Here is a 13,831-nt window from a genome sequence, read left to right on the forward strand (position 1 = left end):
TGTATATGTTTGTATGTATGTGTGTGTGTGTGTGTGTGCATACATGCATGCATGTGTACGTGCATGTGTGTGTATGTATGTATGTATGCATCATATAGGTTATATATATATATATATATATATATATATATATATATATATATATATATATATATATATATATATATATATATATATATATATATATATATCATACATGTCTGATAAGTTTTGAATTTCACCCCTTCTGAGAATTAAGAACTGAACCCAGTTCCATGGGTTATGTCACACAAAATCATCTTTCCTGCAAATACCATTACATCTCTTTGCAGGTGTGACATTAAACTTTAATCAGAAACATGTATAGCATGTACTATAGATGCACATTTTTTAATACTACATTCATACGCTTAAGAACTAACGTTTTTTGCTATAAGGGAAGGGAATTCCCAACAAGTATTTAACTCTGGTGTCAAATATGAATATCTGATTCCAAATATACTTTTACAATATCTCCTCATGATCACAATGATGATGGTAGTGGTTAATAATAACGATGATAATAATAATAATAATAATGATAATGCAATGTATTTGTTCCCGCTTTTTTTCTAAACCGTGAAACAATGGGGATATGCTGTACATTTGTTTTCATTTGTCATACCTATAAAATCGGCGTAATTAAGACGCTTATTAGTTTATGGAAGCTGTATTTAGGAAATAACCTGCATAATTTTAACGTATCTGGTAAATTTTGCTTCAGTTTTAAATAGTAGTAACCGTTATTATCATGAGAATATGTATAAAACAAACAAACAAAACGAAATGCTAACATGAGTAAGGAGAAAAGTAATAACGTGTTTAATATTATGTGTGACATCCCAGGAACTGTACTTTACATTTTCGACAGTCTGTGGAAACCTGTTGTCGAATGTTTTACAGAAAACCTGCAGTAGTGCGTAATGGATAATTCATTAACCGATTTGTTGTTGTCGTTGTTCTGCTTAGTTTTTGTTAATGTTTTGGGATCGTCTGGCGCGAACGCAAATCTTTTAGAGTGCAGGGCACCCTAGATGCAAAATACGGACATCTTTAATTAGTTTAGTGGATCAGTGGTGGTCATCAGGCCTTCTAATCTTGGGCAGGGGAAGAAGTTCCATCCCAGTATGATTGTATTCTTTTAACTAAAGTATCAAAATAATTTTGTTAGTTTGCTAATATCATGTAACCACTCACTTTATGTGCCTTCGTTACAACAGTCCATTGATAGGATTGCAAATTTATGGTTTATTTATTTGTCTATGTACTTGTAGTAATTTTAGGCATTGGTTAAATAGTATCTGCTTCACTGCTTTTTTCCATATTTTCACAAAATCGAGTCAAGTCAGAAACAACATTTGACTTTACAATGCTTCTCACGAATTCCACAACATAGCATTGGCCCATATGTTTCTAACCTACATAGTTACATTTTAAATTTAACTGTCAAATAACATAATACCTCGGCTTTGCTTTCTATGAATTGTATATAATTCTGCTTATACTTGCCCAAAGATTTATGAAAACAGACAATCTAATAAACTGGTGCTTCCCAGACACAGAGATGTCCGCCATTAATATCATATTATTTCACCATTACTGGTTCATTTACAGTTACAAGCTAAGAGGCAGTTGAAGTATCCAGATCACCAATTCTGTTCTTAAAACACAAATTGCTATTTACTTATTAAAGTTTCAAGACACAAGTTTGTATGATTTTATCATCAAAGGATTACATGCAGAAATCTGGCCATGATAGTTGCTAACTTACTTGGGAAACGGTCAGTGGTCAGTCAGCTATCATAACACATGCCTGTGAATGTGCAAGAGTTTGTTTGTCAGTGTAGTTGATATTAAAAAAACTAGGCCTAGCTACTGATGGCTTGATGAATACATTTTGCTACAACACAACACTAGAACCCAGCTAAGGCGAGGGGGCACCTCAGAAAGTTTGGTTGTCCAGTGTAGCTCTAAAACAATCACACGGTAAAGTCGTTCTCACCTTCCTAACAGAAGAAGGTGAGGTTTACATTTTTTAGGTGACTTAGTCACCCACTTCGCCTGGTAGTGTGACCCCTGCCCACTATAGCATGCACCATTATAACATGAAATTGGATATAGCATGGTTGTGGCGTGGTTCCTTCAATATCATATGCATGTATTTTTCTTGTAAAGGAAACAGTATTATTCCTTTTTAAAAGTACAAAATATAACCTGTAGAAAGTTTAATGTCATTGTGAGGAATAGATCAAATACGATTCTAATATAAGATGACAATGTCATGGCTACTGAAATTTTGTATGCATGTATTTTTCTCATACACGAACAAATATTTTTGTCTTCTTAAAAGTATGAAAAATAATGTGTAAAAAGTTTATTCATGGATCATGCTGTGGTCATCAGTGATGAAAGGACAAGATAACCCTGGTCAGTTAAGTAATCTGTTTCTTTATATCTGACCACTGTTCTCTTTTAATGGCATCTATAATAATTAGCTGTAAATTAAAGCACCATGGTTAAAGTTTTCCATGATCATTAAACAGGCCTGTTTGATGGTCATACAGGTTACAGGCATAGATGGCGTATCATGTTGTCAAGAAAAGTCACTATTTCTCTCTCTTGTTTTTGTTTATAAAATTCAGAGGGACTCTGCTTTTAGTATGACATGTAATTTTTAGTAGGTATGTGCTTCATACTTGTTCATGCCTATTTTTACATGTCATAAATGTGTGCCTATCTAAAATGTAGAAATAGTATATTCTCAGCCTCATCAGGTACAGTTATGAGTAGTACTGTTCTGTTTTTGTTGCTTTTAATAGCATTTTTATTCTTGGCTATGGGTAGTACTGTTTTTGTTGCTTTTAATGGCATTATTATTATTGCTATAGGTAGTACTGTTTTTGTTTTTGTAGCTTTTAACATTTTTATTATTGGCTGTGGGAAGTACTATTTTTGTTTTTTGGTTGCATTTCGCAGCATTATGATTTTGTTGCTTTTAACAACATTTTTATTATTGGCTATGGGTAGTACTATTTTTGGTTTTGTTGCATTTAGCAGCATTTTTATTATTGGCTGTGGGGGTACTGGTTTTTTAATTGCTTTTAATGGCATTTTTATTATTGGCTATGGGTAGTACTGTTTTTGTTTTTGTTGCTTTTAATGGCATTTTTATTATTGGCTGTGGGTTATACAGGGTGCTTTCAGAGAAGAAATGTTTTGTAATATTTGAGGATAATAAAGTAAAACATTAAAATATAGTCTGAAAATGATTATGAAGATAAATATGATGTAAAAAACATGAAGGCTATCCAGGTCTGAGGTCTGGGACCAGGTCATTTTATCTGCTGAGTCTGTAGCCAGTTGTAACAATTTCAGTAAACACTGCATATATCCAGTGTATTTTAAACATGACATTCTAATGGCTTAGACCTGCAAAGTTCTGATAATTTGGTGGCAGTTGGGCAGCTTGTACACTCACAGGTTGAATGAATGTGCACTATTAGAAGAGTTTCCAAGTAGAGTACTTGACTCTATCAGTGACAGTTTCCAAGTAGAGTACTTGACTCTATATGCGGTAGTTTACACATAGAGTACTTGATTCTATCTGCAGTAGATCAGTAGAATCTACAGTTTGAGGACCAACCACAATAAGTCCAGGACTTGTCACTAACCAGGGACCCACTGGTCAAGGACAAGTGAGTCCTATCCCTTTTATGAATCACTGGTTATGATGAGAATTGGCACTTATCTACATATAAAAATGGCAGTGCACAATAATAAATATTGGATTGGCTAAATTTATTTTAATGCCACTTTTACACTGATAAAGTTTAACAGTGCTTCACACATTACACACACAGCTAATACTGACTTTTTAAAGTTCATTTTTATATGTATTTTTACATTATTATGGATATGGAAATGGTCAATTCAGTGTACTTTTCCTTTAAGATAAATTTATTTGCAACAATTCCATTTGTTAATAAAAGACATATTAATATTTACCAGCAGTTCAGTAGTTGGATCTGCAGGCAGTCCAAGAGTAATACCATACCATAATCTCACCCTGCCTCACATTAACAGAATGTCCTAGACTGAATATTTATTTTATGTGACTAAAACCATACAGAACAAGTATAAGCAACTTGAGTTATTAAGAAATATTTATGGACATAAAGCCCTTTCTTGAAATGGGTTGTACTATTCTCAGCTGTCTACTGGAGTTACTCATTTTGAGTAAAGGCAAAATACTTGTTAGCAGTATTCCTTCATTAGAATGCTGTCCAGTATACAGTATCCAACCTTATAGTGAGACTACCTTATTTTGAAGTACACGATATACTACCCTCATTATAATGTTTTCCATGGGAATCATAGTACATTATACAACCTTATTGTGAGACAACCTTATGGTGAAGTACATGATTCAGTACCCTTATAATGTTTTCCATGGGAATCATAGTACATTATACAACCTTATTGTGAGACAACCTAATGGTGAAGTACATGATTCAGTACCCTCATAATGTTTTCCATGAGAACAATACTACAGTATACAACCTTACAGTGAGACTACCTAATAATGAAGTACATGATACACTACCCTCATTATGATGTTGTCCATTGGAACCATACTACATTATACAACCTTACTGTGAGACAACCGTATGGTGAAGTACATGATACACTACACTCATTATAATGTTTTCCATGGGAACCATACTACAGTATACAACCTTACAGTGAGACTACCTAATAATGAAGTACATGATACATTACCCTCATTATAATGATGACCATGGGAATCATAGTACAGTATACAACCTTACAGTGAGACTACCTAATAATGAAGTACATGGTACATTACCCTCATTATAATGATGACCATGGGGATCATAGTACAGTATACAACCTTACAGTGAGACTACCTAATAATGAAGTATGTGATACATTACCCTCATTATGATGATGACCATGGGAATCATAGTACAGTATACAACCTTACACTGAGACTACCTAATAATGAAGTACATGGCACAGTACCCTCATTATAATGGTGACTATTGGGAACCATACAGTATTCTATCTTATATGATCATATATGCCTAATAACAGGAACTGTGTTGTAGTGCTATATAAACTTAATACAATCAAACAGTTATATATATATATATATATATATATATATATATATATATATATATATATATATATATATATATGATTGTTCAGATAAATTATAAAGGAACACATTTTAGATGATATTCCATTAATAATTACTGCATTAAAGGCTCAAAGACGTTTTATTTATTGCGACTGTTGCAGTTCATTTTTTTTCTTCAGGTTACTCCTATTATGATGATGAGGCAAGGTAAATAAATGGGGTCTGACCAGAGCACCCCACTCCCAGCTGGGGCTCCAGGAAGCAGTATCCGTTCTCAGAGAGATGAGGATATCCCCTATACATCATTTTCCATTAGTAAACCCATAAATGGAGGTAAGAATAGAATCCAGTAATGTTGTATGTCATATAAATTCATAGGCATAATATTTTATATATTGGCAAATTAACTCACTTTTTCATTCACTTCAGTACTTAATGGCTTCAGCTTTAGATGTAGCTGTTCAGTTTTTGTTTTAAGTTTTGGATACTCATGTAATGTACATGAGAGTATCGGTTGTATGTGAAACTTGATATTTTGAACCCTAATTGTACAGCGTGACTTGGATTGAGTTAGTAAATGTGATGATTAGTTGATTAAAACCATGTTGTTCACATTTGCTTAAATATGGTTTTGAACATTTTAGCCATACAGTACAAGTTTAAATTTTGTAAAAATTTATGCTTTTCTTTGTTGCTTTTATTTGTACAGATTCCCCTCGTTTATCTCCACGCAGTCTGCCAAACAAACAGCAGGCAAGCCTTAGGGATGGATCTACTAAGGAGGTCACACCAAAACACAACATTGTCATTGTGGCAGATGGACAGACAGGCATTAAGGACCCAGATCCAGAGCTAACAAAACTTAATACCATCCCTGTCTTCTACCCAGTTCTGAGAGGATCACTAAATGTTCCTTTAAGCTCTCGTGATCTGGAGTCACTGGACAAGCTCAACCATCAACAGGTCCTTCAGCTATGTCTGCGATATCAAGAACACCTTAGACAGTTAGCAGAAGCTGTGACGTTTGACCAGAATGCTCTCTGTATTCGTCTGAAGGAGGTAATTTCAAGCATGAACTGTTTGTCACAGAGTACAGGTGACACTCGGACAAGTTTGTCATGATATGAATATTAAGATACAAGTTTAAATTTCAAACTATGTAAAAGATGTTGTTGTTGTTGTGGGGTTTAACGCCATTTTTCAGCACATGATAGGCTATACATGGCGGCCAGTATTAATGGTGGAGGAAGAACCCAGTAAAACCCTGGAAAGAACCACCGACCCATGAGAATGTAAAAGATAATCAAGTTTGGATCTGGCCCATTCTGAATCATACAGTTTCCTTCAATATCAGACATTAATGTTAGGAAGATGCTCTGCTAACTCTTGAATCCAGCAGTTGCAGAAAGAACAAAATTTGTCTTACCCATCTATATTCCATATAGATTAAGGGAAGAAACTTTCCCAACCCCATCCCTTATCTCCACTTGGAACCACTACTTGCCTGTGGTTGTTTACCCTTGTTTTTTTTATAATTTTGTTGAAATACATCATATCAAGTATCTTACACAGAATCTAAGCTAATGTTGTGGATTTTTACACAGTTCATTGCCAGAGTAAAATATTGGGTGTAAAGGTAGTTAATATATGTTACAACCATTATTTTGGGAAAGTTGTTGACAGTTATTTGAAATTCTCTGTTTTAGGTATTTTTCTTCTGGTTTTGTGTCCCAACAGAGTATTTTTTTATGATCATTGTTGGTTATTTTCATTCAAACTGCTGATATTCATTCATTTATTTATTAATTAGCCTTGCCATCTATGCAGGTGAATGCTTTCCATTTGTTATTTACCAAACATTTTGTGTCACTTTTGTCATTAAGATGTGTAAAAGGTTTAAGGAAAAGAGGACATGTGTCTGACATGTCCTGTGAGTACAAAATGATCACCTAAAAATACATGCAATACAGTCAGAGAGTGCCTTGTCCATGATACCTTGATAGGGGCTGTAGAGGAAAGAAATACAGCAAGTCCAGGGAGTAAGACTAAAATACTAGGTGTTACAATTCTATGGTCTTATACAAGGTAACAAAAAGAAATGAAATCAACACGTTTATTAAGATCATCAAATAAATTTATTTCTCCAAGTTACACATTGAAAATTTAAGAGGAACTTTCAGTTTTGTGAACTTAATCCCAAATAATCCAAAATGTTTTATCACAAGTCCAAAAGTATAGTGTTCCTAGTGAATTCCAATTTTTAATGTGCTTATGTGCCAACAGTCTTGATGTATGACAAAGATATTATCCAGAATGTCTTTGAATGAATACACAATAATCCCAAAATAGTGATTTTGTCCAAAATGTCAGTGAGCACTTTGTAATTCCAATGAATAATTTAAATAAATGATTCCTCACAAATTATGTCTGAACACAACAGTAAATAATTTCACAGACCGAACTTAAAGGAGGAATGAAATAATTTTATTTAGCTCAACCTTATATAAAAGCCGAAGACATAATAAAATGACCAGGAAGTAAGTCAAAATTTGCTTCCAGAATTTTCTAAGGTTGTGAATAAGGCTAGACCTTGAACTCAACTTTAACAAATAATATATTCAGATAAGCCATAACTAGTTTACCCTCAAGCACGGACAAATGTCAAGCACACAAATTATATTCAATATACATAACACAAGTTTACATCCAAAGTTGTCGTCACTGGCCATTGATGTAGAGAACACTTTGATTGTCCCTCCATCATCCTAAGTGATATGAACAATGCACACAATGGCCCTTACATTGAGTTAGCTACAGATGGAAGCAAAAGAGGTTGATGAGTTGCCACCCTCACTTTTTTCACAGAATTGTTGGGGTTGCATTGTGGCTAGTACAAGAGGCGATGACAGTTGCTGGCCTAAGGTGAACTAAGGTGAATTTGTTGTCCTCCATCCCACTTATTTCTCCATTGACAAATTGGAGCTGAATGTATTCACTACCTTCTCATGGGGTGATGGTTCTTTCCGGATTTTCCTGGTTTCTTCCCCTCCCCATTAATACTGGCCACCATGTATAGCCCATTGTGTGCTGAAAAATGGCGTTAAACCACACAACAACAATCATTCACTACCTCTGACATGTATATCCACTGCATACATGTACCTTGCCCCAGCAGTGATTGATAAATATTCTTGCAAACAAACTCTGCTCTGTGCCATAGAAGATATATCTGCATGCCTTTTAAGTGCTTGAGACCTCTTGGATGGATACATTCACTCTGTATGATCATGTTACAGATGATATAATTCATCAACAGTGAACGGTAAAAGAAGATTCAGCCAATCAAAATAGAGCTTACAACTGATGCAATTGTTGGCAGTGATAAAAATGGCTTTTGCTATTGATTCAGAATCATAATTTTCAGAGGATGAGATTGATAATATTTATGTAGAAAGTGTTGGCAGTGACATTGAATTGTCATCTTTGTTCAGTCTGTCAGAACTGAGATAGAAGCAGATGATGAAAACAGGGCAATGTGGATAAGAGAGCCATGTGCTCTGCGTATCACAGAGTTCACTGAAAGCATTTTTCCTTCTTTCATTTTGGATAAGAATAAAAAGAGATACGATTCTTATTTAAATATTTTTCCCTGGTATTAAATGAATGATTTTGCTGAGATTGACAGTTATGGAGAAAACAGAATGAAAGAGAAGGAGAAGAAGAAAAGAGGCATCATGAGGCATCCATAAAGTGCAGGCAGTGATATGTTCGTCTTTTTGTAAAGCAAAACTGCTTTTACAAATATTACCAAAGCATCATTAGAACTAGTAGAACATAATGACCAATTAAACATTTGTAATAATTATGTACACAAATCAGACATGTAACGTTTTGTATAAAATAATGACAAATTATTGTGTTTCATATCACGTGTTCTATGTTCAATTCATGGAGGTTTTTTGTCAGTCTAGTGGAAGTCAGTGGGATAAATGAAACACACAGACTAAAAGTAGTTATAGCATTTAAATATGCATAATTTTAGTATATATGAGGAAATAACATAAAACAACTGGCCCATATCCCTTAATCTTCTACTAAAAGTTATTATATGGCTGTAACAACATCAGGCGCTGGTAGTTAGCCCCCAAATCAGCTGCAGTAGTGACTACAGATAGGGAGAGCAGTGAGTCACTACATCAGCACTAGTAGTTAAAGAATTAAAGAGAATTAAAGCACTCGGAGTTAAGCTGTAATGTATACCGACCAGCTACATCTCTTGGTATGCACACCCATGTTGTGATTTAGCTAGCCAATCCACCAGTTTCACATGGACAAACTAGGCTGTTGCCGAACCAGCTGTACAGCAAAGACCAATGCAAGCCATCCAGCCAAGAGCTGAGTCGACTGACAAGCAAACAGCTGATCCATCCATCCAGGTGATATCGGAACAGTCTGGTCTACACAGTTACCAGATTTTCATAGTGACATGACAAACTGTGGCACTTGCTCATTTGCCAATGCAACCACCATCTCAAATCTGTATGGCTTATCATTTGGGGAGATATCTAATAATACATAGGGATGATAGCAGGGCCTCACCCCTGCCCCCAAGATGTTGACAGAATGCCCAACATGGAGATAACATTGACAACCCACTGTAAACCAATCCTACAGTGGAACATACAGTCTGAAAGCAGCTATGTAGGAAATGTAGAATTCTATCAATTTCTGAATGCCCAGGCCTGTTGGCTGCAAGATCTCTATTTTCAGAAAGTTGAATGATAGTGATGCTAGATCCAGCATTGACAATGTTGTGACTGTGTTCCAAATGAGCTTTGAGGTGGCATGAAAAATATTGGTATCGACAATGTATAACATATTAATCATAGCAGTATTCTTTACTAATGTCGGAAGCTCATTGGTAACCACATTTGAATGGGTCCTGTACCAGTGTGTGCTGGAAGTTGACTTTCTGAAAAGAATGCTTTTGCATTCTTCAGGTTGCACATTTTTTTCTAACTGATGATTGGAAAAATTTCCTTTATTTTCAACAAATGTGGAGGTAGATGGAAGAAGTGAATTATCTTATCTTCCAATCTACCAATACCTTTAATTTATATGCCTGGCTCGCAGTGTGAAAAAAATGATTATTTAATTATTACTTTTTATTTTATACTTAAGTGTGAAATATAGACTTATTGGCAAAATAATTTTCATATCTTATTCATTCATATGTTTTCACATGCGAAAAATATACCCCGTTATTTTCACGTGAAAATATAGGATTTCCCATCATGCCATGCAACACTTCATTGTTTGTGCCTATAAAAGTTGTACCTGCAACAACAAAAATGAGTACTTTGTGAGCTAGAACAAAAATAATAGAAACTCCCTTACATTTTAGATATGGAAATTAATCCTTGAGAAAGTAATCAGACCAGATGCCTTACGCGTATCTCTGAAGTTATTTCCCCTTGCTTCCTTGACAGCAAAAGCAAACCCACAGTGTTGCATTGCTGAATCAAACTTGCAATGTTTTCAAATGAGTAAAATATTATACAAAATGACAAAAATGTAAATTACTGTGACAGATTAGGTCAACTCAATCCTACCGCTTTCTTAAGTCACATATATTAATATGATCATGCTATGAAAGTGAGGTGAATTTACTAAAAGGGGGTTACCATATTGTGCCAAAGAGTGTGTTTACTCTTCTAAACTTCAATTCTGGAGCAAGTTTAGTATATTATAAAAAGACAATTTACTTTTTCCATGTTAATACCGGATATATTTCATCTTGCAGTACCAAAAACTCATGGCTTTCCACTTTTTCAAATGTTTTTGGTACCACACGATGAAATATATCCAATATTACCATAGTTAAAGGAAATATTCTCTATATATTCAGTTGTTCATTATTCGTTACCTTTTGCAGATTGATTGTGCAATACATATGCTGATGAACTTGATGACAGACAGACAGAAGAAGTATGCCAAGTATGCTGAACAATTTCAGCGAGCTTCGGAAACGGTTTCTGTCTTAAACAGAGTCAAGGACACTATTGATGACATTATTCCTAAAATGGACAGATTGAATCACATGCTGCCACCAGAAGAACAGCTAGAACCATTTCTAATAAAGGAGGGATCTAACAGATAGACGTTTATATATATGTTTATATATATATATATATATATATATATATATATATTTTTTTTTTTCTTTCTTCTTCATATAATGGGCTTATATTTGTTTGATGAATGATTTCAGTGGCTATCAGATACATTTCAGTTTTCCTTGTGTAAATTCTGTATATGTGACACGTTATATTGTATTTTCATTTTTATTTTGTATTTTAATGCATGGTACTCATAATGATGTTGAACTTAATTATTGAATTTCAGTGAATGTAAACATGGCAGGGAAAAGAAAACTCAATGTAATGTACAACTCAATCCAAAAAATGTACAGTGCAGAAATGTTCTTTTTCCCCAAAAGGACAGAATAGTAATGACAGAGAACAATAATTTAACATATGGTAAAAATATAATCTTCATCCAACTAGAGAGGTTTCAGATCTTCATTGACAAAAAATGTACAGTGCAAAAACGTTTTATTTCTTCGAAAGGACAGAATAGTAATGACAGAAAAATCTTCATCCAACTAGAGAAGTTTCAAATCTTTATTGAAGGATACATGTGGTAAGTGCATTAAAACAAAAGTGAAAGTCCTTGATCAGGTTTTTTAAAAATATATTAATGTTAACATTAAATTATTAGTTAATTGTACGTTGTTTATTGGTACCATTCACTTCTTATATACTGTTTTCAGGGGCTATAGGTTTTAAAAAAATATCCAAAAATGAGTTTGAGATTTCTTCAGTTCCTGTTAAATTATGTTCGAAGACTTGGTTATGCAGCAGTCAGTTTCACTTCTGATACAATAGGATATTCCATCATAATTATTACAAAGAGTTTGAAGACCTTTTTAGACTAAATATGGGTGGCAGTGAGGGTAATCGAGGATATTTCAAGTGTGCTCAGCTGACCAATGCTATTAAAAAAATTTGATGGGTGCTGAAATGTTTGGGCCTTTTCATCCTTTCATCCACACACCTGCCTGCCTCTCATTCATTCCTAGAATAGCTGTAAGATTGCACAGATATTTTCCAGTTATTACACAGCATGAAGATATATTCCAATTATTAGAAAGCATGAAGATATATTTCTTTATTACACAGCAGGAAGATATATTCCAATTACTACGCAGCCTAACAGTATATTGCGATTATTACTCAACAGGAAGATTTATTCCAGTTATCTCACAGCATGAAGATATCTCCAAAATATTTTCACAGCAGGAAGAAATATTCCATTATTTTACAACATGATGTATTCAAATTATTACACAGCATGTTTCCTTACTATATCAATAATGAGCCTAGATTTGCACTTAAAATCAGTTTCTTCTAGCAGTGAAAACAGTTTCTATAAATGTTACTCATGACTGACCTATCCTTCTATTAGGCAGTGAATGAGTTAGGTATAAAATGTTAATCATGATTGACCTATCCCATCATTTATTTAGGTAGTGAATGAATTTGTTATATTACTGTTTTACCTGTGGTCATGAAGATATATGAAGAGCAAGGGTTATTGTTGATATTTTTGTTTACATCGTGGAATTCTATTTTTCAGTACATCTTGGAAATACTTTTGCATTTCTGTGGATCTGAATCTGCATCTACTGGATTCAAAGCTAACTACATTAGACTTGTACTTTGAACCACTTTATCAAAGATATTTGCATGTTGAAGGACAGACATTATGGACATGTTCTCTCCTATCTGCATCAATATACTGTCCTTGGAAATGTATAAGTGTACAAGATTCCACTGAGGTTTTATTTATAAGCCAGAGTATAAAAAGGTCATGGTCAAAGTTAGCAGGAAAGGACATCATTTATTACAGAATGTACCAAATTTGTTCAGCTAGTGGTAATCCGACCTTGAAGACTTTTTATTAGAAAAGTAACCAAATAAAGGTATCAGAGAGCTGCAAGGTTTTAAGTTGACCGATTCAGTTATAAAGACCTCTTGAGAGACCATCCTATCTGACAACAAATAATTGCAGCTAAATTCAGGTGGTTTTTAACAGAGATTGTGTTGCCATGTAACAGTCATACTGGTGCATTATAAGTCTAGTCCTAAATGGCAGGTTGTTGTCCATAGCTGTGGTCTCTCAAACCAATTTTTACTGCATTGATTGACATTGTGTATAGCTGGACTTTCATCCAGATGAATAGATGGTCCATTGACTTGTAAAGTATACAGAAGAAAAACATCTCAACTTGGTGTAGTACTTTTCCCTTGCTATTTTATTTTTGATGGTTCTAAAATGTAATGAATGTTCTAATTTGATGTTTTACTTTTTACTTTTCAGCTATTATTTATAAATCTCAATTATTTATTATTTTAAATTGTTGACTCCCGATTAACGTTTCAGTGCTAATAAAATCCATCAGATTATAGTTATCATGTTTGTATTTTATATGGATTTCATAGGAGGTTGACTTTGCATTTACAACTCTAAATATCAAATTTTGCTGTACTATATCACAAGTCTGCTAAACAAGTTTTATACAGAAAG

The 13,831-nt window shown here is 34.0% G+C and overlaps 1 protein-coding gene across 1 annotated transcript; it reads left to right on the plus strand.

The window, feature by feature from the left end:
* Positions 1-647: 647 nt before the first annotated feature.
* On the plus strand, positions 648-13,712 carry LOC149797313 (BLOC-1-related complex subunit 5-like). The gene is made up of 4 exons (XM_089962037.1): positions 648-726; positions 5,362-5,515; positions 5,892-6,241; positions 11,118-13,712. The coding sequence occupies exons 2-4, from the start codon at positions 5,398-5,400 to the stop codon at positions 11,340-11,342; spliced, it is 693 nt and encodes a 230-aa protein (XP_089818163.1). The 5' UTR covers positions 648-726; positions 5,362-5,397; the 3' UTR covers positions 11,343-13,712.
* The last annotated feature ends 119 nt before the right edge of the window (positions 13,713-13,831 follow it).

This window comes from Sinohyriopsis cumingii, chromosome 6, assembly GCF_028554795.1.
Source record: "Sinohyriopsis cumingii isolate HCF-2022 chromosome 6, ASM2855479v2, whole genome shotgun sequence".
Taxonomy (NCBI): Eukaryota; Metazoa; Mollusca; class Bivalvia; order Unionida; family Unionidae; genus Sinohyriopsis; species Sinohyriopsis cumingii.

Coding starts and splice junctions, on each gene's coding strand:
- LOC149797313 (XM_089962037.1), top strand. CDS start 5,398: ATGGGGTCTGACCAGAGCACCCCACTCCCAGCTGGGGCTCCAGGAAGC. Junction 5,516..5,891: donor TAGTAAACCCATAAATGGAG/GTAAGAATAGAA, acceptor TTATTTGTACAG/ATTCCCCTCGTTTATCTCCA. Junction 6,242..11,117: donor TCTGTATTCGTCTGAAGGAG/GTAATTTCAAGC, acceptor TACCTTTTGCAG/ATTGATTGTGCAATACATAT.